General features: G+C 52.3%; 1 protein-coding gene across 1 annotated transcript in view; it reads left to right on the top strand.

Moving 5' to 3' along the window:
• Positions 1-211: 211 nt before the first annotated feature.
• LOC131479467 (transformation/transcription domain-associated protein-like) overlaps positions 212-26193 on the top strand; it is a gene marked incomplete at its 5' end in the record, with an annotated part of 55363 nt that continues 29381 nt past the window's right edge. Inside the window, 29 exon segments of the mRNA XM_058659982.1 lie at positions 212-402; positions 1789-1954; positions 3804-3861; positions 3863-4058; positions 6397-6569; positions 8087-8286; positions 9521-9738; positions 9847-10016; positions 10018-10042; positions 10586-10846; positions 11268-11429; positions 12907-13003; positions 14895-15016; positions 15370-15431; positions 16621-16750; positions 16880-16900; positions 18356-18475; positions 18716-18835; positions 19070-19187; positions 19190-19227; positions 19299-19411; positions 19413-19478; positions 19646-19783; positions 19785-19842; positions 20107-20235; positions 22877-23140; positions 24397-24603; positions 25275-25433; positions 25537-25671. Coding sequence (XP_058515965.1) covers positions 212-402; positions 1789-1954; positions 3804-3861; positions 3863-4058; positions 6397-6569; positions 8087-8286; positions 9521-9738; positions 9847-10016; positions 10018-10042; positions 10586-10846; positions 11268-11429; positions 12907-13003; positions 14895-15016; positions 15370-15431; positions 16621-16750; positions 16880-16900; positions 18356-18475; positions 18716-18835; positions 19070-19187; positions 19190-19227; positions 19299-19411; positions 19413-19478; positions 19646-19783; positions 19785-19842; positions 20107-20235; positions 22877-23140; positions 24397-24603; positions 25275-25433; positions 25537-25671 — 3917 coding nt within the window.

Genomic DNA, 26193 nt, shown 5'->3' with positions numbered 1-26193 from the left:
GTCTTTGATGGTGAGAATATCGTAGAATTTGGTGCTTGAAGCTCTCAGAGCTCGGTGGTCCCATTAAGCTTTCTCTTCATACGTGAATGATCCAAAGCTTAGCGTCGGATTCAGGATTGGTTTTGTGTTTGGGGAATGCCCATCAAATCACTGTGTGTTGATGGGAGGGAGGGGGGTTCTGCTGCTCACAAGTGGCTCTCAATCTTGCCAGTTGTCGCCAATTCCTTGTTGGAGAATCCAACTACCTCTGCCTTGTTGGCTACCATTCTGGTGGAGTTTCTCCTGGACCGCCTGCCAGAGATGGGCTCCAACGTGGAGCTCTCCAACCTGTACCTCAAGGTGTTCAAGTTGGTCTTTTGCTCCGTCTCCCTGTTTGCAGCTGAAAATGAGCAAATGCTGAAGGTAAAGCTCCCCAAGCTAGGTGTCTGTATTCACGTCTGATTCTCACTCGGAGGGGATGCTGTGTGACTTGAGTATGTTGTGTCATTACTGCGTGTTTGCCACCTGAGGGCTGGATGTGGCAGCATTTTCTGGTCTCTAAACAGAGCTTAGGTTATCTGATGACTTAGGAGGAGAAACGTGGAAGGTTGGGTGAGCCTGTATGTTGAGATTAGCAGTGCTGCCGAGTAATCTCTCCCTGTGGATTCTCCAGGTCAAGCTGGAGCCACTGATATTTAAGCAATGACAGTGTGCAGGAACGTGTGTTTACCTCTCCATTTGCAGTCAAGACCAGGAATCGGTTTGTGTTTGCTTCATGTTCTGAAGAAATGAAGAAGTTTGCATAGTTAGAGCTCATCACTTGAGTCTAGAATGCCCAAAACTTTTCCGCTGTTACGTGCTAAGAATAGCACGTGGCAGAACAAAAACAACCTTGTCAGAATTCATTTCCTCTTAAGGCATAGTGTTCAGCTGCCACAGAAAGCTGTATGCTGCCACTGTTTGCATCTGAAGAGAGCTTTTTTGAGGGGAAAGTGAGGGTGTAGACAGTGGGAGTGGGAGTGTAGAGGTTGATGTTTGTAACAACAGACAAGGTAGGGCCCGGTCAGTGCCATAGTTTTTAAAGTCCTCGCCTAGCACGTGTCAGGATCCCATATGGTCACTGGTTTTAATCCCGGTGGCTCTGCTTCCCGTCCAGCTCCCTGCTTGTGGCCTGGGGGAGCAGTCAAGGATGGCCCAAAGCTTTGGGACCCTGCACCCGCGTGGGAGACCCGGAGGAGCAACTGGCTCCTGGCTTTGGATTGACTCAGCTCCGGCCGTTGTGGTCACTTAGGGAGTAAACCATCAGACAGAAGATGTTCCTTTCTGTTTGTCCGCCTTTCCAATAAAAATAAATAAATAAATCTTTTTTAAAAACAGACAAGGTAAAGATGCAGAAGACTTTATCATGATCTGTGGCCAGGTAGCTAGCACTGCAACCCCTTCAAGTGCTTTCATTGTTGCCAGCACTGGATGCGGTGAAGAAGACAGATTGGCCCCATAGGACACACCGAGAGGCTAGGGCATTGGAATATTGTGCCAAAATGAATGTCACAGAAAACAGTCTGTACTGTACTCCCACCGTACACAGGGCAGCGACTGTGTCAGCAGAGTGCACTGCCTGTCGTACGTGTGCCGAGAGGTGTTGTGTTATGCAGCCCGGCACACGTCAGAACTGCCACGTGAGGGAGGCCAAGTGAATGTGAGGCACAGGGGCGGCAGCAAGGACTTCCTTGGTCAGTTACCTGGCGCTCTTGGGTTGCCGTGGCAGCCTCCCTGCCTGCAGCCCACTAATCCTTTGTTCCCCCACAGCCTCATCTGCACAAGATCCTGAACAGCTCAATGGAGCTTGCGCAGACTGCCAAGGAGCTCTACAACTACTTCCTGCTGCTCCGGTTGCTCTTCCGCTCTATTGGTGGGGGTAGCCATGACCTCCTGTACCAGGAGTTCCTACCCCTCCTCCCAAACCTCCTGCAAGGTAAGGACATGGACAGTGTGGCTGTGTGTGGCCAGGTGTGTCTCTGTGTGGCTGTGCATGGCTGTGTGTGGCCACATGTGGCAGTTGGGGTTCATCCCCTGTACTTGGCAAAGGTTATGGTTGGGGAGGCAGTGTGTGACCTTTCCCTGACCTTGCTCTGGGACACTGAGGGAGCCGTGTTCAGGCCTTTTGTTCTCAGAGTTGAACAGGTTTGGGGGAGTTATGACTTGGTTGTCTTTTTTTGGTGTGAGGGAAGCAGGTCTAGAAAGAAAATGTCTTCTAAGAGTTAGAAAACGTGGATCAGGGATACCTAGGTTGAGAAAAGGAAGGAAAAAACAGGCTGTTAGTATTTTCTAGTTAGTTTGTAATTTGCATGAACAGGAGCTTACAATTTCTGTGACTAGGAATTATGAGTTAATTTTCTTTTCAATATTGTTTCTGTAGTAGAGAGAGTTGAGGACTGCACGCCCCTGTGGGCCTCTGACTGCGAGCGGGGTTGAGGTGTGGAGGAAGGTGAGTAGGATATATGCTTCAGCTTTGTTTGCTCTGTCAGCAGGCAGGAGGGTAGGGGGCCTGCCTTTTGCTGTCCGACATCAGCACTGGAGGGCGAGGGACAAGAATGCTTTGAAAATACTCACTTGAAGGGCAGTTTGGGTCCATGCAGTGTTTGTGGGTGTGAACTGACTTGAAATTCTGTCCAAGGGGTTTTTCTTTCATGAGTACTTAGCTGTGAAAAGCTGCTTAGGAGATGCTGTGCTCAGGTGTGCCAGAAGTCCTCTGGGAAGGGTTTTGGGGCTCATGCATCCAGGCCTGATCTGTCTGCAGTCGTTCTGGCTGGACCACTCGGCATCTTCCCTGTATGCACACTGCCGTCCCCAGCCTGTCTCCCCTTCTGGCTGTGCTGCGGGTCCTCTCCCTGGAGCGTGGCTCCAGGCCCCCTCATCATCATCCTTTGTTGTCCTGGATCTGACCCCAGTGCTTTGTTGTGGCCTCCCGGTGAACTCTCAGCTCTTCTGCTGCAGCCAGTGCCACATGGGCATGCCCTGCTGGGTGCCCTGTTGGCTGTTGGCACTAAGAGGGGCAGCGGCAGGCAGGAATTCAGCAAACACTTGCTCATCTTCATTAATATGGGTGGGTTGGCTCCATGGTATGCAAAAGGGGAATTGAAAACCAATGTCCTGAGGCAGACCCAGGGCCCACAGTTAGGATGTGCACCCCTGTTGGAGCAGCTCCAGCTCCCGATGGCAGCTCCTGCTGAGGTGGCCTCCGGCAGGCAGCAGTGATGCTTCTGGTGGTTGGGTTCCTGCCCTGTGGTTCCCGGCTTTGGTCCAGTGCTGGCTGCTGAGGGAGGGACTCGGCACATGGCACACACACTGTCCTGCTGCTCCTAGTGAAGAACAAATGTTTCCTTCAGAGCATAGGTCTTAGCTGTGTTCTGTTGGGAGCCTGAATAAGGAAGGCTGTGAATTGTCAACGTGTAGCAGTCAGTGACTTCAGATGGCGCTTCTAAAGAGTGTAACAGGAGTTTTGGAAAATGACTTAAAATGTAGTTTAAGGTTTAAGGGCATCATGTTTAGATGAGGTTTACTATGCTGAGTGTGAAATGTGGTTTTGCAGTCATTGCCTTCAGCCTGCTGTGGGCGCCAGCGGAGGGGTGGCAGGTGTGGGTACAGGGCTTGTCGCAGGGTACTGAGTCCTGCACACAGCACCTGCTCCTGATGTTTGTGATGAGAGGGGCCGACGGCTGTGCACGGGCTTGGCTAGGTGCTGGTGTTTGTGATGAGAGGGGCCGGCTGGGCTGTGCATGGGCTTGGCTAGGTGCTGGTCAGTCTCCGCCTCTCGTTGACAGGTCTGAACATGCTGCAGAGCGGCCTGCACAAGCAGCACATGAAGGACCTCTTCGTGGAGCTGTCTCACAGTGCCTGTGAGGCTGAGCTCTCTGCTGCCCTATCTGCCCATGCTGATGGATCCCCTCGTGTCCGCGTTCAATGGCTCTCAGACATTGGTCAGCCAAGGCTTGCGGACTCTGGAGCTGTGTGTGGACAACCTGCAGCCCGATTTCCTTCAGGACCACATTCAGCCCCTGCGCACTGAGCTCATGCAGGTAAGTGTGCTGACCCCCAGTGCCAGCAGGGGGCGCCAGATGCTCGAGTTTCTGGTTTTTTTCCTGAGGATTTTGTCATCCTTGGAGTCTGTCTGCACTCATGTGGGCTTGTGCACCCTGAATTTGCTGTCCTGTAACATAGACAGCGATACCAGGGGTGTTGAACGGAAGCTCGTTTTGCAATTGCCTTGCTTTTTGACCACTCGCTGGCGCTGCAGTCTGCTCCCTGTGTGGCCGTGGATGGGGACCCTAAGATTGCAGTCCTATGGTAGTGAGGGAAGACAGAGAAGGGAAGGTGAGGTGCCTGCTGGCCCAGTCCTGGAGAAGGAGCAGCTGATGGTGGAGACAGTGTGAAGGCACAGATTTTGTTCAGAGGGTGTGATGTGCTCAGGCTCGAGGTTGCCATTCGTGTAGCTGCTGTGCCGACTCTTGCTTATGGGCCTTGGAGGCCTGAGCTGCTTGTCAGTCCCTGTAGGACACAGGACTCTGTCCAGGTAGGGGTCAGATGCCTGCTTACTGGGCAGGGACTTGGCTGCTGCAGATGCCAGGGGTCTCTAGGCTGCACTCCAGAGTGGCCAGGAGACTTTCCTGCACTGCTGACTCTCATCCCTGGGGCTCCCTCTGGGTCGCTTGGGGCGGGATGCTGGCTGACAGCCTGTCTCAAGGGCAGCATTGTTGGTACTGAAAGGCAGCTCAGGTGCTGGCCCAGGTGTGCGGGAGCAGCGTGGGGATGGCAGAGATGGCTGAGGCTCAGGACACCCAAGCAGAGGCAGGGTCAACCACTGCAACCCGCCATCCTTGGGGCAATCTCTTCAGTCCTGTCAGCCTACCAGGACAGGATGTAGGCCCTGAAGTTGAGAACTCTCGTCCCAGCACCCCTGCTTCTAGGGACACGTGAGGCTCAGTCGGACTGGAGTGGCCTCAAGACTCCACCTTTGTAGCCGTAATTGAGGTTCTTTGAAGGAATGAGAGGATTGGGATTTTAAGAACTGAAATGGCATGTGGAGCATGACTGTGGCTGGGCCGAGACATTTGGCCTTGTCCTAGAGGTGTTTGGAACTCATCGAGACTGTGACCTGCAGGAATCCTGGCACTTAGGGTAACCCTGATCAAAAAGCGAGCTGAGTGTTGAGGGTGCAGTTCTGTGATGGAGGTGACGCTGGGTCCCGTGCTTTCTGCTGTGGTGTTTGCCAACTGTATAGAGCCCTGTAGGCAGAAGGAAAAGCCCTTGAACTCTGTCGCTCACTGCCGTGGGTCTGCGCCCGAGAGGCTTCTGCGTGATTGTCCGACATCAGAGCTCTATACGTGGCTGTAGCATGCACACTCCGTCTGTTTCACAGAAGCACCAGGCAACATTAGTGTGCATGCTTATGTGCTTTCAAAGTTGTATTCCCTGGAAGGATGACCAACTTTGGTGTCCCCTGAAAGAGGGAGCTGTTTGGGTGGGAGAGAGTCGCTATGCTGTGACTTGGAGTTTTGAGTTGTGACTGTGTGTGTGATTGTGCTCTCCTGTGCTGTAGAGCTCATTGAAATGAAGAGGAGGGGCCCAGCGGCATGGCCTAGCAGCTAAAGTCTTCGCCTTGAATGCCCCATATGGGCACCGGTTCTAATCCCAGCAGCTCCACTTCCCATCCAGCTCCCTGCCTGTGGCCTGGGAAAGCACTTGAGGATGGCCCAAAGCTTTGGGACCCTACACCTGCGTGGGAGACCCGCAAGAGGTTCCTGGTTCCCGGCTTTGGATCGGCGCTGCACCGGCCGTTGTGGCTCATTTGGGGAGTGAATCATTGGACGGAAGAGCTTCCTGTCTGTCTCTCCTCCTCTCTCTGTATATCTGACTTTGTAATAAAAATAAAGAAATCTTAAAAAAAAAAAAAAGAAATGAAGAGAAGAGTGTATGCAGCTGTGTTGGTTTTCCAAAAAGTAGTTAGGTTGACCTTACTCCCTTTCAAAGAGCTCGGGAAAGCCATTTCTCAGGCTGAACTTGGGGCCCAGACCGAAGTGTATGGCCTCAGGAAACTTGTCTTATTACTAGAACCTTGATGAGTGTGACACAGAGTCTGGATGTATGTGTGTGTGTAAGAGAGAGAGAGAGAGAGAGAAACGGGCATTCTGTGTGTGGCATAGAATCTGGTTCAGTCCAGCAACTCTGTCCTCAGAGACTTCCAGGCTCAGCGAATCTCCTTAGTCTCCCCTGGCCATCTTACCTGCTCATGGATCCTGCCACCCCATGTATCGTGACGGACTGGGGGTGCCATAGGAGGGATGCCTGATGTTAGATTGTTCTGTGTGTGGCTTCGTGTGAAACTTGTCAAAATTATGCTTTCAGTACAAACTATAGTTTTGTGTACCTTTGTTGCAGGACATTGAAACCGCTCTGGACTGCCTGAAGAGTGCCAACACAGAGCCCTACTACCGGCGGCAGGCATGGGAAGTGATCAAGTGTTTCCTGGTGGCCATGATGAGCCTGGAGGACAACAAGCATGCGCTGTACCAGCTCCTGGCCCACCCCAAGTGGGTTGCTGTCTGCTGCCTGAACTGGGCATCTCGCAGTGGGAATGTGTGCTAGGGAGGACCTCCTGGGTCCTCGGTGTTGGCTATGTGCCTCTTCAAGTCAGAAAGAGCATGCGTTTCTACCTAGGGATGCTTCTCTTGGCCTCCAGAATGTGGAGGAGAACTTGGGGTGCTTGGGAATTGGGATGATGCTGTTTACCATCTGCAGAGCGCAGTCAGTCGCCATTACAAGATGGCGACAGGCACAGAGTAAACAACTCTGCCCTGACGTAGCTTCCTGCCCTAGTTTGCCTGGCAACAGCAGCGACCTATCCCAATCTGACAAGTAAGCACTCACTGTCCTATCACGACCGGTCACTGAGCCACAGACACGCCTCTCATAGAGATGTATATAAGCCATCCGCTTTGCTCTCCCTGCGCCCCCACCACCATCTTGCCCTCAACCAAGCGGCGCTCCAATAAAGTGTGATCAGAGAAGAACTTCGGTGTCTGCGTTTTATTCCCTGCTGGCCAGGGGCGCGCTACAACCATCTGCCTTGTTTGTTGCCTCCATGTGGGTTTATGGCTTGAGAGAGTGAGGCTCCCGACCCATTTGCCCTGAGTCCTTTGGTGGCCTCCATGCCTGATGCCTCTTTCTGCCACTGTGGCTCACTTCCCACATGGTCTGCAGTGGGTACGACCAAGAGCTGGACAGGCTCAGGCCAAGGTGGGCTTACTCTCAGTGTCACAGTATTGGCAACAATATCCTGCTTTGCTGAGCAGCCACTGGGCAAGAGTGGAAGTGGGAACCAGGAGGCTTCTTGGAGCACCTCGAGCCCAGGGGCATTTAAAGAGCACTGTCCCAGGTGGGGCAGTAGCTGAGATGGCTTTGTGGGTGGGTGAGTGAGGCAGGTGCCCACCCTCTTCACATCTAAAGGTGTTGTGTGTGGAAATGCCGAGTCCCAGTGGGTTTATCAGCTTCAGAAGCAAAACCGTGGCAGGGGGTAAGTGGGGTGAGATCTGAGAGGCTCTGTTGTTGAAGCTGTGGAAGTTGGAAGAAGCCTGCACCATTTTTGAAAGGTTTGGGTACTGTAGCTTGTCCTTCCTGAACATCCTGTTTTGGGTGTATTTGCCTGGGTGCAGGAACTGGCAGGAAATGCTTTAGGGTGGCTGGCCTGTGTGAGTCTGTTCTCGCTGTGGCTTTTCACTATACCTTCGGGGTATAGTGTTTTCATGCTTGCTGGATCGTTGATTGAAGTTACTTCTTAGAATTTTGGTTTATTTAACTATCAAAGATCAAAGCACTGGCTTTATTAAAATAGGGAATGATGACAAAAAAACTATGCCATGGCCCAAGCTCATACTAAGGACACGTGTGGGTGTTTGTGGCACTGGCCATAAAGGTTCATGATGAGACTCATTCACAATGTCAGGTGGTGCTGGAGTTCAGGTAGGGAGATGAACTTGCCCAGGCCTCGCTGTGTGGCTCCAGTGGCCCAGGGCTGGGTGTCTGATGGTGAGTTTCATTCTGTCTTCAGCTTCACAGAGAAGTCCATCCCCAGTGTCATCATTTCCCATCGCTGCAAGGCTCAGGACATGCCAGCTCAGAAGACATTTGAGCAGGCCCTGACCGGGGCCTTCATGTCGGCCGTCATCAGGGATCTGCAGCCCAGCACCCTGCCCTTTGTGGCCAGCCTTATTTGGCATTACACCATGGTGGCTGTGGCCTAGCAGTGTGGTGAGTGAGGACTGCTGCAGGGAGCATCTCCAAGCACCCCATTGCCTCTGGGCTTGTGCATCCTGACTGCTCACAGTGCTGGTCAGAGTGTTTTGGTGGTGGATGTTGGGAAGATGGAAGGTCATTACCACATGTCAGCTGGGTAACGTTAGGCCCACTTGAATGCTTTGGCCCTTGTCTTTCTGAGAGATGGGGTCTGAGTCCTTGTAGACGCTGCACTTCAAAGCCAGGTTGGCTTTTGATCTATTTCATGGTGTTCTGCCTCTCCTGGGTGATCTCTTCTAAGCTTTGGCTTACTGTTTGTGCTGCTGGGCAACCCCTACAAGACCCATTTCTGCTCTCTGGAGCAGGCATTGCCACCTGCTGCCAGGCCACCCAAGCTCTTTGACGTAAAAGACCAATTCGGTTTGTCAGTTTTCATGATCAAATTAGTACAGATGATGCTCTTGTAAGTGACAGTCGTGGCCCTGCCAGTTGTCATCAGGGCCACGATCTGTGCATTTGTGCATTCTGATGTCTCCTGGCAGAGGAGCAGCAGTCAGACCACCTGCTCCTGGCTGTGTGCTCAGAGCTCCTCACACTTGAGACTGGCAGGCAGTGCGCAGAACTTGGTGCCTGCTCTCCTCCTCCTGAACAGTCTGTGCTATACGAATGAGCACTTGGCCAGGCTGGTGCTGGGTACCTGTGAGACACTTGGCCAGGCTGGTGCTGGGTACCTGGGAGACACTTGGCCAGGCTGGTGCTGGGTGCCTGGGAGACACTTGGCCAGACTGGTGCTGGGTACCTGTGAGGCACTTGGCCAGGCTGGTGCTGGGTACCTGTGAGGCGCTGCTTGCTGGTTGCTGCAGCTGCCTGGTCTCTGGGTGCACTCTCCATCATAGCTTGCTGTTGTTGCTACCACTGCCTGTTTGTTGCACAGAGCTGTGCAGAGCATAACTCAAGTCATTCCCATGTCATGTCCCTCATCTACTTCATGATAAACCTAAAAATAGCTGGTTGGGATTCTTTTAAGCAAGTTTGCTTTTAGAGTAACTAGAGATAATGGGAAACCAATATAGTGGGTAATGGAAAAACTTCAGAAAACTAGTCTTAGAATCAGGCCCTTTGTTTCTAAGTTAGTTGGCTGCACTGGGCTGCTCACTCCCAGGGAAAAGTGACATAGTTTTGCAGCTTGAGGGATGAGTGTTCATGCTATGTGCCGAATTCCGTCTCATGCCTTCCCCTCTCTTCTCAGGTCCATTCTTGCTGCCTTGCTACCAGGTGGGCAGCCATCCCAGCACTGCCATGTTTCACAGTGAAGAGAATGGGTCCACGGGGGTGGACCCTCCGGTTCTTATTGACGCCATAGCTATTTGCATGGCCTATAAGGAAAAGGAGCTGTGCAAAATCGGAGAGGTGGCCTTAGCCATGATCTTTGATGTCGCAAGCATCATCCTGGGCTCCAAGGAGAGGGTAAGGAAGGGTTGTCTTCTCATTTGAGGGGTGGTCCTTGGCCCCTGAAGCCTTTGTAGAGGTTGCAGGCCACTGCAGCCATGCACTTGAGTTTGCTGTCTCCCTCAGGCATGCCAGCTGCCTCTGTTCTCCTACATCGTGGAGCGCTTGTGCGCGTGCTGTTACGAGCAGGCTTGGTATGCGAAGCTGTGTGGTGTTGTGTCCATCAAGTTCCTTATGGTGCGGCTTCCTCTCACCTGGGTTCTACAGAACCAGCAGACGTTCCTCAAAGCGCTCCTCTGTCATGATGGACCTGACTGGAGAGGTGGGTGACGAGCGCTCAGCGGAGGCTGCTCACCTGCAGGGCAGTTGGGCTGGTGGCTGTGCCAGCAGCTGCCTGGCAGGAGGGCTGGCTGAGACTCGGGTTTCATGACAGTGTCTTGTACAAGGACAGTGCAGAACTTGCTAGGGGTGGTCACAGGCCGAAGCACTCACTGGGGTGCAGCTGAAGAGGGAGAGTGAGGCACAGCCCTCATGTGTGCAGATGCGTCCTCCAAGTTGCATCCTTCATGAACCCACGTGCATTTGTAATTCACACCAGTAAAATATGACAGCACTACTGGCTTGACTGTACTAAGTGCCAGGGTCCTGCCTAGTGGATGTATTCTGACAAGCAGGAATTAACTTACCGGAAGAACTGAGTGGTTCTGCAGTAGTCTACCTAAAGCAGCTGCTGTGAGGGGCATGGTTCTCCCACCCCTATTTGCCCCTGGGACAGCAGGTGGCACGCAGGTGGGTGAGAGGCAGAGCATGTGGTGTGTAACACATGGCCTCAATGCCTTTGTCTTAAGATGGCCCTGACCTGCAGGTTTCCAATGGGGCCGTGGCCATGGCCAAGACCACCCTGGAACAGCTCCTGATGAGGTGTGCGACTCCCTTGAAGGACGGGGAGCAGGCCGAGGAGATCGTAGCGGCCCAGGAAAAGTCTTTCCACCACGTGACACATGATCTGGTGCAAGAAGTCACCTCTCCAAACTCCACCATGAGAAAGCAGGCTATGCATTCCCTGCAGGTATTGGCCTAGGTCACCGGGAAAAGTGTGATGGTGATCATGGAGCCCCACAAAGAGGTGAGATTTCTGGCACCTGGGTAACTGGGATGAACTTTGGAGGTGGCTTTTCATTTGAAAGTCTGGGGTGCTGCTCCATTGATCCTCCTGTGTCCTGTTCTGCCTGCTCTCTTGCCTCCGCTGTGCGTGGAGTAGCTGATGCTGGCACCGGCTGGGAGCTTGTTGGGGCCAGGGCTGGGACAGTTTGCTGAGCCCCTGTAGCACAGTCTGGTGGTTGTATGGCAGTGTTGTTGTGTTTTCTTCATCTTTAGAGAAGTTTTGATGAGTCATGGGCATTAACCCGTCGCACAGGGCACATCCCGCCTTCCCGATGTTGTTCTCACAGCACTGGCTCTCAGACTAGTTGCTGGAAAGTGTTGTGTTGAGACACTGTGCTTTTGAGGGCAGCCAGTGAGTGGTGCGTCCTCCTTGGCTCTCCCAGGTGCTGCAGGACATGGTCCCACCCAAGAAGCACTTGCTGCTCCACCAGCCCACCAACGCGCAGATCGGCCTCATGGAGGGCAACACATTTTGCACCATGTTGCAGCCTCGACTCTTCACCATGGACCTGAACGTGGTGGAGCATGAGGTGTTCTACACAGAGGTAGGGGTGGGTGTGGGTGTGGAGGCGCGTGCATGGTGCTGCCGTGTGTCTGCTAGCCCGTCTTTGTGTGCGTTCAGAGAAGGCTCGGGAAATAATGCAGGTAACCAGCCCTGGCCTGGCCCTGGGCTCTGTGCAGATGTGTTGCTCCTAGATCTGGTGGAAGGGAGGCCGGGGACAGGAGAGGTGCAGCATAGTGTTGGTGGCCTTGGATCCTTGGAACCCTGTCAGCCTTCCAGGGGACGTGGCCCTGGCTCTGACTTAGGATCCTCATTTGTCTTAGAGAGCAGATCACTAGCCGCTGCTTTAATCAGTCTGATGTCTGGAGCCAGTGTGTGGAGGCTGCTTGGACTTTCCTGGTGGGCTCTGGTGGTGCCCTGTGGTGTAGATGCTGTTGGTTCTAACGCTGGAGTTGCAGGAGCTGAGCCTGATGCTTGTGTTGTCCGAGCCACCGAGTAGGTGAGCTGGGAAGCGTGGATGCGAGCTCAGCCTGCTGCTTTGCCTCCATCCAAATACCAATGCTGAAAACTTGCTCTTTTTTTTAATGATTTATTTTTATTTGAAAGGTAGAGCTACATAGAGGAGAGAGAATCTTTCTTCTGCTGGTTCACTCCCCATGGCCACAATGACTAGGAGCCAGGAGCCGTCTCCGGGTCTCCCACGTGGGTGCATGGGCCCAACAACTTGAGCCAGCCTTTGCTGGTTTTCGAGGCCATAAGCAGGGAGCTGGATCAGAAGTGGAGCAGCCAGGATATAAACCAGTGCTCATATGGGATGCTGGCATCACAGGTGAAGGTTTAGCCTACTGTACCACAGTGCTGGTTCCCATGGCAAATGTTTGTCATCATAGACGTTCCAGTGTGGTGATATTAGACAGTGATGGACAGAAGTCAGACTGTGGAGGCAGTCGAGTTCCTGTATTCAGAGTCCTGTGGTGAGCTAGTGACCAGTGCCCATTTAAAAGTTTTGGGATATCAGTCACTTCTCTGTATGAGTTGTCGGGGGAAGCTGAGGTGAAAGCAAGCAGGACGCCATGGTCCCCTCTGAGTCTGAGTTTCCGGTTAGGAAGCTGTCCTTCCTGGTCTTTAAACCCTGTGCTTTCTGCTTCAGCGTGCATGCTGTGGTCATGTGGTCCAGCTCTTGCTAGGGCCCTTGTGTCAGTGACATGCTTTTGGCTTAGGCAGGACCAAGAGCTCCTGGGAGATGGGCAGACAGCGTCCCTTGGCCTGTCTGGAGTCCAGTTGCGTTATAAGCTGCACCTCAGCTAAGGGCAGAAGCTGGCGGTGCTGACGGCCTGGGCCGTCGTGAGTGAGGAAGCTCTGTTCACCTGGATACTTGAGTGCTTCAGGATTGGGGTGCAGTTTGTCTGTTGCTGGTTGAGTTGCTGTGTGTGTGTGGAAGATTGCTGTGCTGTGGTACTTGCAAGGTTGGCATGCCTTTACAGTATCAATGGGCTAAATGTCATCATTTTGTCTTCCAGCTGCTGAACTTGTGTGAGGCCGAAGACTCTGCTCTGACAAAGCTGCCTTGTTACAAAAGCCTCCCGTCGCTTGTACCCCTGCGAATCACAGCCCTGAGTGAGTTCATGTGTATCGGAGATGGGCAGCAGGTGTTGGAGGTGTTGGTTAAGCTGCTGCTGCTGCCCGCAGTGCTCACGTCCCATATGAGCACCAGCTCTAGTCCTGGCTGCTCTGCTTCTAGTTTAGCTCCCTGATGTCCCTGGGAAAGTGCTTGGGCCCAACCATCCACGTGCAGGACTCGGATAAAGCTAGCTCTGCCCCAGCCGTTGCAGTCCAGGGGGAGTGAGTCAGTAGGTGGGTGATCTCTCCATGATGCTGTCTTTCAAAGAAACAAATACATCTTTAAAAGAAAAACAGCTTTGCTGTTGCCACTATCTGATCCTTCTGATATTTGTGATCTTTAGGTGGGATCAACAAGTTGATTTGTTTCCTGAACTACATAATGAGATGTCAGGGGACTGTATGCATGAGTAGAATGTAAGAATTCTTTCTGTATAGTAGCTGTGTGTTCTGTAGTTGTGACTCAGGTGTTTAAGAGAACTGTCCTGTAGAGGCAGCATACAGAAAAGGGCCTGCAGCTCTTGTGCACCTGGTGGGTCCTGAAGTCTGCTGCTGCTGCTGCAACTTGAGTCACTACACGTAAGGATTGTGCAAAGTGTATACTGACAGTGTGTGGATGTGTTACCCAGAACAAGGTTTTTTTTTTTTTTGGTAGATATTTTCTTCTTTTTTAAGATTTATTCATTTTATTACAGCCAGATATACACAGAGGAGGAGAGACAGAGAGGAAGATCCTCTGTCCGATGATTCACTCCCCAAGTGAGCCACAACAGGCCGATGCGCACCGATCCGATGCCGGGAATCCAGAACCTCCTCCGGGTCTCCCATGTGGGTGCAGTGTCACAATGCATTGGGCCGTCCTTGACTGCTTTCCCAGGCCACAAGCAGGGAGCTGGATGGGAAGTGGAGCTGCCGGGATTAGAACCGACACCCATATGGGATCCCGGGGCTTTCAAGGTGAGGACCTCAGCCGCTAGGCCACGCCGCCAGGCCCCAGAACAAGCTTTTTTAATTGACTCTTGCTTAATTATTATTGGACACTTAGTAAAATGTTGCCAGAATCCTCTCTGAGCGAGAGGTGAGTTTACTGAGAAGTCAATTGGTAGAATGAGACAAGGCGAGGCCAGGGACACTGGACTGGTGGGAACACCACGTAGCAAGTGCATGTGGAGGGCATGTCTGGGGACTCCCCGCCGTGCATCCCAGGGCCATTCACTGCCCTTAGTTAGCCTTTGTAGTGTGTCTCCTCTCCAAAGAATGTTTGTGCTTTCAGACACTTAGAGCTTAATCCCCAAATGTGATGGGGGCTTCCTGAGCAGACAGGGGTGGTGGGTAGAAGCTGTGTGTCAGTTCCCTGGACAGTGGCTCTGATGTGACTGCTGTGACTGAGGATAGCTTGGAGCAGAGCTTTTCCTCCTTTCAGAAGGTGTGAGGTTTCTCATGGCCTCCCCTTTCTTTGTTTTTAATTTGAAAGGTAGAAACAGAAAAATCTATCTGGTGGCTCACTTCTCAAATACTCCTAATGGCCAGACTGAAGCTGGCGGTCTGGGATTCAGTCCAGGGTTCCCAGTTGAGTGGTGGAGCACAACTCCTTGAGCCACCACCACTGCCTGCCAGCTTAGGCGCTGGTGGGAAGGTGCAGATGCAAGCAGGGCTGGGACTGGAACCCAGACACTCCTCGGGGTCTCAGCTGCCAGTCCACACGTCCGCCTCCACCGCAGCCTTTGTGGTTGGCTGTTGACATCCCTCTTAGGTATTATCAGCCACTTTTCCTGGGAGCAGATAGTAAGAAAACGGGCGAGAGGTTCACATTATTGATCCTCTGAGAAATTGTTTAGGTATGTTTCTGGTTTTCATAATGAAATTGCGTTGATTTCTCTCTACCAAGATGCACTCGCAGCCTGCAACTACCTTCCTCAGTCCAGAGGGAAGATCATCGCTGCACTCTTCAAAGCACTCAATTCCACCAACAGTGAGCTGCAGGAGGCCGGGGAAGCCTGCATGAGAAAGGTGGCTCTGTGTGTGTGTCTGTGTGTGTGTGTGTGTGTGTGCACTCGTGTGCATGCACACACCCATTGGTCTGCCAACAGTGAGCTGCAGGAGGCCAGGAAGCCAGCATGAGAAAGGTGGCTGTGTGTGTGTGTGTCTGTACACCCCGGCATGCTCACACAAGGTTGTAATAAGTCTCTTGCTTGTTTCATCGTCTGAGTTTTTTGAAATGTTATAAGTAAAGCCATCACACATTTCTGAAATACGTGAGTGGTATGCTAGTTTCCCAAGGAAAGGCAGACATGTGGTGCCAGAGTCAACACAAAAGTTTCTCTCTGTATTGTCTGTCTCTTTGTAACTTTACTGTTTCACAGTTTCTAGAAGGTGCGACCATAGAAGTGGATCAGATTCACACCCACATGCGCCCTCTGCTGATGTGCCTGTTTGTGGAATGCTACTTTTCATCCAACTTGGGTTTCTTTCTAAGTTTTTCTGGCTTTATTATGCTTTCCTTTCTTCTTCTGCTTTTTTTTTTTTTAACCATTCTATGTCTAGATGTGTTATTTAGCCCCATTTCCTCCTGCCTCTGAACAGCCAACCAAGCAAAACTAGAAGAGCATTTGAAATGGTTGTGAAACGCCCCCTGAGAGGGTGTGGGATTTTTGGTGGAGAACAATGAGGGCCTCCTGGGTGTGTTAGTCCTGGGAATGGCCGCTGGTCTCACCACTCCCTGCCAGCTCTCACCAGCTTGTCAGGAACACAACTGCTCGGTAGCTAGATGACTTCCACCAAATCAGAAGGCTCTCCTAAACCTTGCCGGCAGTGATGTGGAGGCGGGGGCAGTTGTGGAGGGATTGGAGTTGGGCCCGGGGGTGTCACTCTAATCGCCCTGTGCACCATTCAAGGAGCCATGGCATCCAAAGGCAGAGGTGGGGCCTTGGCCTGATCACTCAGGCCCTGGGCCAGGCTGTGTTTAGCTGTCAAGCTCTGCTCATTTTTTTCTGGCTGACAAATGACTCATAGACATTATTTTGAACCTGTTTGGAAGAATCCCTGCATATGATTGCTTACTAGAGAAACTGTAATTGCAGAGATGTTAAATTTACGACTTCCTGTACCCCTGGTGATCAAAGGTTTCAGCCGTCACCATGTTGAGGAGGGCCAGTTTGCAGAGGTGTGATCTGCTTACCTCAGGTCTGTGTGCACACATGTGTGCATGTGAGTGCACAGCCCTCCCTCCCAGCTAGTGTCACATAGACTGTGTCACTTCATAGGGTGACCCTGCTCGTTGGAGTGGCCTGTGTGTGGCATCCTCACGTGTCCCGAATGGGTTGCCCCCTTTTGGAGACAGTTGGGAAAGGGGTGGTTTTTCGCCATTTGTTGAAGTGTCTTAACACTCATGTACAATCTTGAATTATTCCCCAAGAGATTCTGTGTGAGTGCGTTGGCATGCGGCAGGGACTTACAGGTTCTCCCCTTAGATCACCCTCTGAAGCCCTCTTGCTGATGTGTGACCAAGGGGCAAGGTCCACTGTGAGCCACTCTTCCTCTGTGGCTGTCGAGCTTCCGTTAAGTTCTGTGTCTCTGACTGTTGTGTCTTCACTGTCCTGTTAACCCCAATCATCTGACGGTGTCGGCGTGTCTGGAAGTTTCTCTGCAAATAACACGAATAGAAAAGCTGACTTTCCTCCCCATCCTCAGGAAAGCATTTCAGAGTGCGGGAGGTGTTCCTTGTCTCCATTCTGTCAGTTTGAGGTGAGAACAACCGATTAAAGTCAGTTTATGATTTGCAATGTGAAGAACAGTTCACCGTTTCTTTTCTTTTCTTTTCTTTTTGACCTTTCTGTTGCCTTTTTTCATGCTGTAATTTTTGTTTTGGTTCAGCCTGCCATGGAAGGGGTAGAGGTGAGAATTTCAGTGGAACTGCAGGAGGGGTCATTGTGGTACTGGTTTGGCTGTGACTCGTTAGTTGTGCTGTGGTTCTGTACTGGACAGTGCGTTGTGCCTTTGAGTGCGGTGACCTGTTCATCTGTCTGTGGCAGAGTCGTCCTAGTATCATTGCTGTGACTTGTCTGGGTGCCACGCATGTTTCCAGTCAGGGCACGGGAAGCCAGACCTAAAGTTCCCCTGCTTTCTCCATGTCAGGATGCCCCTCTCCCAAACCTCTTGGGATGTTCATAGTGTGAACTCAGCCAGCCAGCAGCCTCCCAAGAGGAAGCTCCCCAAAGAATGTATGAGCCCTGTTAGAACTGGGGAACCCTTGTATTTTCTGCGTTGGCTTAACCCCTTGACCCTTTTTATACCTCTCTTTCAAGTATGCACATGTGCACACACACACACCCTGATGTAGGTGCACCACAGTGCAGCCTTAGCTCTCTGGGCCTCCTTCCTCTGTGAAATGATAATGATAATGTTGTTCCTTTCTGTCTTGAGTGCTGTGAAGTTGAAGGAAGTGATGTGATCAACAGCACTTGGGAACAGAAAAACCATGGTGTGAAGGAACCAAGTTAGAGGGCTGCAGTGTTGCGACAGTGCTCCTTCATCTGAAGCCTTCAGTTCTGTAGAGGAGAACGCTGATGGTGGGAGAGGTGACCCAGAGCTGATTTTTCTTAGTTTGGTCTTAAGAGATCTTCTGAGAAGCATCCCCCAGGCCCAGGCTGCTGACCTCAGGCCCTTGGACCGGTGTTAATCATCCCCATTTCACCCCGTCTGGCCCTCATGCAGGGTGACGTCTTCCCCAGGGCCACATGGAGGTGATGGCAGAGGCAGGGCTGTGAACACAGCTTGTGAAGGTGGAGTGAGCACCCAGCATTCCCTGCCAAGCCACCAGCTTCTCAGAGAACACATGACTCCAATGATGTGGGGCCTCATTAGTCAGCCTTGTTTTTAGGCCTGACGGTGCTTTGGGCTACCATCAGTTGTCCATTCACTTTGATAATTGGTTTCCAAGGGCAATACTTGAACATTTTTTGAGGAGCTTTTCTCTGCTGGGTTTTGAAAGCCAAAGAAGTCTGTGTCCTGAGAACTTAATGAACCAGGAGGACCCCACGATGCCACAGCAAAATGGGGTGATCTCCATGCTCTCAGGCCCGACTGTCCCTGCCTGAGTGAGGGGGTCAACATAGGTGCCACACACCACACCAGCCACCCTGTCAGTGTGTGTGAAGACCCCATGACAGAGGGACTCGGCAGGGCCCTGCCTCAGGACCCACACGGTGTAGTGTGAAGCAGGTACGCTGTGGCTTTGTCCATGTCCCCTCTGCTTCGTCGGCCAGTAAGGCTGTACGAGGACCCAGTGACAGTGCCCTGTCTGGCCAGCAGCGCCGATGGCCCTCTGCGAACTCTGGTTTTCTTTATCAGGAGATGAAGATTTGTTCGGCCATTATCAACCTTTTCCACCTGATCCCAGCTGCGCCTCAGACCCTGGTGAAGCCTTTGTTAGAGGTTGTCATGAAAACAGAGCGGGCCATGTTAACTGAGGTAGGCTTGTCCACAGCAATGCTTCCCAGTCCTCCTCTCTGTTGCCGGAAGGCTGATTTTCATTCTGTGATGTCTGAAGTGCCCAAGCTGACAGCACACCCATTCAGACACTGCCCTCGGGCTGCCAAGGCACTGCACCTGGGGAAGGGGTGTTCCTGGTGGATAGGGTAGTGGGCAGAGCTGGCCTCTAGGCCTGGGAAGAGCAGTGTGGGAACATAGTGCTCCCCACATGTGTTGCAGGTGGGCAGTCCTTTCCGAGAGCCCTTGATCAAGTTCCTGACTCGGCACCCTTCACAGACGGTGGAGCTATTCATGATGGAAACCACTCTGAATGACCCACAGTGGAGCAGGGTGTTCATGGTGAGGGCTGAGCTCCTCTGCCAGGTCTTTGGGCAGAGGAACTGCTCAGGTCCTAGGGTCACACTGGGTGGGTATGCTGCCAGGCCTGTAAGATCATAAAGTGCAATTGCCTTGAAAAGCATTTCCGAAGGGTGCCAGGTAGAGAGCTTTGGAAGGAGCCTTAGAATTCATGTCCTTCAACATTTTGTGTGTTGAATTAGTTTAAAGTGGCTTTCCTGTCTCTTCTGCTTCCAGAGTTTCTTGAAGCACAAGGATGCCAAGCCCCTGCGGGACGTGCTGGCTGCCAACCCCAACAGGTTCATCACGCTGCTGCTGCCAGGCAGTGCACAGACAGCCGTGTGCCCCGCTTGTCCGGCACCATGCGCCTGGACCTCCAGTTCCAGGCTATCAGGGTAGCTTCCTTGACAGGGCCCTGGAATCCCCAACTCAAGACACAGTTCCTAGACTGTCTCTTCTCTGACAGATCATAAGCATCATAGTTAAGAATGACGACTCTTGGCTGGCCAGTCAGCATTCTCTGGTGAGCCAGCTGTGTGGTGTCTGGATCAGTGAGGCCTTTCAGGAAAGATACTGCAAAGAACATGGCGGCCACCAACTGGAAGGAGCCAAAGCTGCTGGCCTATTGTCTGCTCAACTACTGCAAGTGGGTGCCCCTGTGATCTTGGCCTATGCATTCGCTGAGCTACTCTGGGGCCTGGGATCTGTGGAAGGGGCTGGGCCGTAACCCTGGGCTGGTGGAGGGCTCTCAGAGGTGCTGCTGTGGATGAACTTGGCCACAGGCTAACCTGTCGTCTCATCTTGATCCCTCAGATGGAACTACAGAGACATAGAACTGATGTTCCAGTTGCTGTGAGCCCTCACTGGCCATTTTCTCTACAACATGACATTCCTAAAAGAGTAAATGGAGGAAGAGATTCTGAAAAATTATAGCATCGCCCAGAAACGTGCCGTTTTTTCACTTTGTAGACTTCAACGACCCCAACTTTGGCAATGAACTGAAGGCCAAGGTGAACACCTGGGTAGCAGCGGGAGACTGCATGTGCTGGGGCAGAGTGGGGAGTAGGGGCTGGACCCTTTCCTGTCAGGCCCTGTCTGTCCTGCAGGAGGTAGGCATCCAGGTTGCTGAGGGACAGAGCTCACAGTCGGTGGTGGTGTCCTCGGCTCTGTTCTGACCTCACAGTGCCATGTGGTCCAGCTGCTTAGCCTCCCCAGCTTACTCGGGGACTAAGCACCTTGGCCTTATTTCCGTCTATCTTCTCATTTTTTTGTAGGTTCTGCAGCATATCTTGAATCCGGCTTTCTTGTACAGCTTTGAGAAGGGGGAAGCAGAGCAGCTCTTGGGACCTCCCAACCCAGAGGGAGACAACCCAGAGAGCATCACCAGCGTGTTCATCACCAAGGTGCTGCTTCTGGCAGGCTGCTGAATGCGTGTGGCTTATCCAGATAGCTGCCCCTCCCTAAAGCTTTTATTCCTGATTGTGTTCTTAGAAGGACATTGCATTGCTGTGCTGACAGGTGGATTTCTCAGGACAGTCTCATGCTGTCAGGAATCACCCCTCTCTATTAGCAGATTGCAGTCACAAACAATGTATCTCGGTAAAAATTCAAACCCCAGGCAGTTACTGTGGGAAAACATCAAAATCTCTGCACAGCAGAACTTTGATGTTGTGTTGTTTCCAGCTTTACAACCGACTCTGCTGCAAGTCAGTGAAAATCCTCACCTGGTTCCGTTTCTCTGGGATCTGGGAAGCACAGTGGGTTGGGCGGGCTGTGTGAGGTCAGTGAGGTTCTGCATCTGTAAAGAAATGCTTGCAGCTATCCAGGGGGCTGGTTGGGTGGGCTTCTGCACTCGCTATCATGTTGTCTCGAGACGTGCTGTGTGCTGTTGGTGTCCCTCATCTGTGTGTGTCTGAGTAGTCTCGGGACGGGGCTGCTCTCACACGTTTCACCTGGGATGAGGCCGGAGGACACAGTTGATAGGTCCCCAACCTTGCTGCCACTTCCTTTCTGCCGTTTTTGATTCTACCCTGAGAGCTGAACCTGGGGATTTATTCTTGGTCCATGAGTTGATACTGGCCTTGCCTGTCTGCTGGGCTGGGGTCTCTGCTGTGGGAGTGAGCATTTTGAGGGTATCAGATAGGCAGTTAAATCACAGTGCAATGAAGGGCTGCTGAGAAGGAGCCGACCTGAGAAAAGGGGCCTTTAGGGGTCCACGTGGGCCTAATAGAGAACACAGTCAGGAGGAAGACCCAGCCTGCTTTTCATAATCTGACAGATCAGTGGAAAGTTGATTGAGTTGAAGAACGGAGTAATCATACTTGAGTTAATACCGAGGTAGACCAGTCTTCCAAGCATGTGCACCTTTGCTGTTGAGTCCCTGAGATACAACCAGAATCTCTCATGCACTTGTTCCCATAGAAAACACAATGTTTTTATTTTAAAATCCCCCCCCAAAAAAAATCCCCCCCACTTTGGTCACATGTTCTGATCATAATGCAGGAAAATAAGAAACCGATTATTACTTTTTTTTTAAGATTTTATTATTATTGGATAGCCAGATATACAGAGAGGAGGAGAGACAGAGAGGAAGATCTTCCATCCGATGTTTCACTCCCCAAGTGAGCCGCAATGGGCCGGTGCGCGCCAATCCGATGCCGGGAACCAGGAACTTCTTCCGGGTCTCCCACATGGGTGCAGGGTCCCAAAGCTTTGGGTCATCCTCGACTGCTTTCCCAGGCCACAAGCAGGGAGCTGGATGGGAAGTGGAGCTGCCGGGATTAGAACCGGTGCCCACATGGGATCCCGGGGCTTTCAAGGCGAGGACTTTAGCCGCTAGGCCACGCCGCCGGGCCCAAAACAGATTATTTTTTAAAAAGATTTATTTATTTTTATTACCAAGTCAGATATACAGAGAGGAGGAGAGATAAAGAGGAAGATCTTCTGTTCGATGATTTACTCCCCAAGTGAGCCCAACGGCCGGTGCTGTGCCAATCTGGAACCAGGAGCCAGGAACTTCCTCCAGGCCTCCCACATGGGTGCAGGATCCCAAAGCATTGGGCCGTCCTCAACTGCTTTCCCAGGCCACAAGCAGGGAGCTGGATGGGAAGTGGAGCTTCTGGGATTAGAACTGGCACCCATATGGGATCCTGGTGCGTTCAAGGCGAGAACTTTAGCCGCTAGGCCATGCCACCGGGCCCAAGAAATAGATTACTAAAGTTGACTAGGAAAACCATCTTAGCTATTCGGAAGTTAAGACATTTGGTTTTAAATCAGCTGACATCAAAGAAGACCTAGAGCCCCTCTTACTGCATTGTGACTCCTAAACCTGTAGGACTTTTTTGAGATTTATATATGTATTATAAATATATATATCCAAACTATATATATATATAGAGAGAGAGAGAGAGAGCGAGAGCGAGAGAGAGAGAGAGGAAAGTCAGAATTACAGAGAGGAGAGACAGAAGGGTCTTCGGTCCACTGGTTCACTCTCCAAGTGGCCACAATTGCTAGAGCTGAGCAGATGTGAAACCAGGAGCCAGGAGCTTCTTCTGGGTCTTCCATGTGGGTGCAGAGTCCCAAAGCTTTTGGCCATTCTTGGCTGCCTTCCCAGGCCACAAACAAGGAGCTGAAAGCAAAGTGGGGAAGTCAGGACGCACACCAGCAACCACATGGAATCCTGGTGGATGCAAGGTGAGGACTCTAGCTACTATGCTACCATGCTGGGCTCAGGGCTTTCTAAAAAAACACTGAAATGGTCCGGCACAGTAGCCTAGTTGCTAAAGTCCTCGTCTTGCATGCCCGGGATCCCATGTGGGTGCCAGTTCGTATCTCATATCGCTGCATTGCGGCGGCTTGGGCAGTGAGCCAGTGGATGGAAGATCTTTTTCTCTATGTCCTTCACTTTGTAAAAATCTGACTTTCCAGGGGAAAGTGGAAAGTGGACTGTGAGGGTGTGTGTAGCATCTGAACGTGGGTGAGCCTTGGTGGGGAAGGTAGTTCAGAACTGGAAGTGAGTTCCCTTCTTCTCATCTTGGCTGGCAGGTCCTCGACCCAGAGAAGCAGGCGGACATGCTGGACTCACTGAGGATCTACCTGCTGCAGTATGCCACGCTGTTGGTGGAGCACGCCCCGCACCACATCCACGACAACAACAACCGCAACAGCAAGCTGTGCCACCTCATGACCTTCGCATGACCCTGCCTGCTCTCCAAGACCTGCGTGGATCCTGCCTGCAAGTACAGCGGACACTTGCTGCTGGCACACATCATTGCCAAGTTTGCAATACATAAGAAAATCGTACTTCAGGTACCCGGCAAGGCTCCCCCCACAGCCTCCCTTCCTGTGGCCATTGGAAATGTTCCCCTCCACCTGTCGTCTGGTGAGACCTAAAAGCACTGCTGCCGTGCGGTCCTGCATGGGATGGTCAGACTCGCAGGCCAAGTGGTGTTAACAGAGCTGGACGAAGGGGAGGAGGTGCTGTTGAGTGTGGGTGGAGTTCCAGCTGGGAGGGGAGGGTTGCTCCCACCCACTGTCACTCACATGGTCATGGGTATGTTCTACCAGCCTCCCAATGCCTCGGTCCTCCCTTTTTTCCCATGCCCTGCCCTCTGCTGCCTTTTAACCTGGCTTTGTTCTCCTGTCTCCCACTCGTCTGGCTGGGATTCTGGCTTCTGGTTCTGACTTGATTGTTTCTGTCCAGATTCCAGACCACTACTCCTTCTGGGACTCCTTCCTGAGCTGCCCTTTGGTGGTGGCTTTGACATCAGGCAGAACTGGGTTGAGTTTTGTTTCCTCCACTTGAGTGTCCTGTGCTCCTGAACAAGTTACTATCCATGTTAGACTCAGAAGCCCAGCATAGGATCTTCAAGAAGTTTCTGGAAATGGGAGGTATAGAAAGGTGGAACACAGTGGTGCAAAAATGCGTGGCACCAGGATGCACTTGCTTCCATTTCATTCTTCTGCGGCCTGTGGATCAGTGAACCGGTGCCTTGGCAGTTACTTCCTGACCACTTTCTCTTGAGAGCTAGCAGGGTGCTGAATTCCAGACCTCAGGTAAACCCGCTTGTCACCCTGCATCTCCAGGCCCACTGATGAGGACTGCTTTCCCCATGGCCCAGACATTGGCTTCCTGTCCCCTCGACCTTCGGTCAGGTCATGTTTATTGTCCTTGTGGCCCTATGTTAGGCCTTTGCTTCCGACCCAGACTTTGTAGTTGCTGTTGGTCCTTGACCCTAGCCTCTTTGACTCCATTTTCCTCACTGCAGCCAGAGGGAGGGGGTCCTGTGGCCGTTCTCATGTCCTGATGCTTAGGTTTAACATGAGAGTCCTGCTGAAGGCTGGGGCCACACGTGACATGGGCACGTAGCAGGTGTGAGAGTCAGCATGTCTGTTGATATAAGCCAGGAGAGAGAAGGCAGTGAAGTTGTTTTCTATTAAGAGAATCCTGAAGATCTTATTAAAAACTGTGTAACAGAAAAACAGACATGTCTTGGTTTCAGGTGGTGGAAAAGAGTGGAAAAGCCACTCGTTTCCTCCTCCATCAGAATTTCTGCTTCCTGTAGGTGTACCATAGTCTGCTGAAGGCCCATGCCATGGAAGCACGTGCCATTGTCAGACAGGCGATGGCCATTTTGACGCCTGCAGTGCCTGCCCGGATGGAGGACGGACACCAGATGCTGACCCACTGGACCCGGAAGATCATCGTGGAAGAGGGGCATACGGTTCCACAGCTCGTTCACATCCTACACTTGATACTGCAGTACTTTAAGGTGTGTAGGGAGAGTCGTTGGCTGAGTGGCCTCTGGCATTGACTTTGGATGTTTGCCTTTCTTTTCCTTCAGTGGTCAGGTGGTCCTTCACCTGTTGGGAAAGCTGTCTGCCGCCCAGCATTTGGGTTGTGTGAGTTTGTGTGTGGAGATGCTGTAGGGTAGGGGCGTGGCCCAGGGCTGTGCTGCTCTGTGTGTCAGGCTACATTCATTGTTTGACTCAGTGCACCCCAGATGCAGATGGCGGTTGCTGTCAGGAAGGCAGTCTAGGTGGTGAGCTCTTACAGATTTCGGTAGCTTTGCTTGAAGAGTTATACTGCAGTCCCTTCTTCATAGCCAGATGACCTCCTTGGAGGTCTTGGAGATTTTGCAAAGTGGAGAAGAAATTGCATCAAGCTAATTCTTCCCCATCCAGCTCTTTCAATGTTGGAAATTTGCTTCTCAGTATGTTTTAAACTGTTATAATGTCAGGTGTGATATCTGACATGTGTGAAGAGGGCTTGGTCTGGCAACTTGTGAGGGTGGTATGAAAAGGCAGAGGTGTCAGCAGAGGAAGGGAGGAGATCCACACCAGTAGATCTTCCATGAAGTGACGCATCAGACTTCATGAGCAGGAGCTCAGGTGGTGTGGGGGACGGGGCTGAGGTGGGTTGTGTATGGGTGTGTGCCCACAGGTGTACTACCCGGTGCGCCACCACTTGGTACAGCACATGGTGAGCGCCATGCAGAGGCTTGGCTTCACGCCCAGCGTCACCATGGAGCAGAGGAGGCTAGTCGTGGGCCTGTCAGAGGTTGTCATCAAGTGGGAGCTCCAGAGGATCAAGGACCAGCAGGTAGGGAGGAGGCGGGTCACGGGGTGCCCTGCCTGCTGTCCCCAGTCGCATTCCTCATCCGTTCCCCAGTGATGAGTCACTAAAGTCCAGTGTTTGTGCTAAGCCAGATTCAGATGTGGACCCCAGTTCCAGTGGAGAAGGTGTCACGTCTGTGTCGTCGTCCATCAAGAGGGGCCTGTCAGTGGACTCTGCACAGGAAGTGAAGTGCTTCCAGATGGCTACTGGCACCATTAGTGCTGTAAGAGCCTGTGCCACCCCGTGGGCACAGTGCGTGCTCTGAGTGCACCTGTGCTGAGCCGGGGCTGAGTGGCCTGCCGTAGCAGGGCTGCGCTCAGCAGTGGGCTTCCCGCAGTACCACACTGTGAGTTGTGGCAGCAGTGCTGCCTGTGTGTGTGTGTGTTTAAGGTAGCAGGGCCTGTGGTGGGCCTGGGTGTCACGTTCCCACCCCTGGTGAGGTTGTGGTCCTGGGAGTCCCAAGTTCCGTGGCTTGGCTAGCCCTGCTTACTGCTTTCTGTCCTTGATCTCTGCTTCTCCCGCCCTCAGTATGCCACCACCACCTGTGGCTCTGGGTCCCCGCTAAGCTCTAAGCATCGTGGCATTACCCTCCTGCTGCTCGTCTGGTTGCCAGCACCCCCACCATCCAGTCACGCAGGCCTGTCTCCACCGTCAGGGCCCACACCTCTCTCCTCCCACTCTTTCCCTGCACCCACTTTTACCCCATTCTCTCAGCTTTTCCACAAAGTACTTGGAGTTCCAAAAG

The sequence above is a fragment of the Ochotona princeps genome, unplaced genomic scaffold (assembly GCF_030435755.1).
Source record: "Ochotona princeps isolate mOchPri1 unplaced genomic scaffold, mOchPri1.hap1 HAP1_SCAFFOLD_255, whole genome shotgun sequence".
Taxonomy (NCBI): Eukaryota; Metazoa; Chordata; class Mammalia; order Lagomorpha; family Ochotonidae; genus Ochotona; species Ochotona princeps.
Note: the sequence above shows the minus strand (reverse complement) of the source record. Positions and strands in the feature narration are given on the sequence as shown.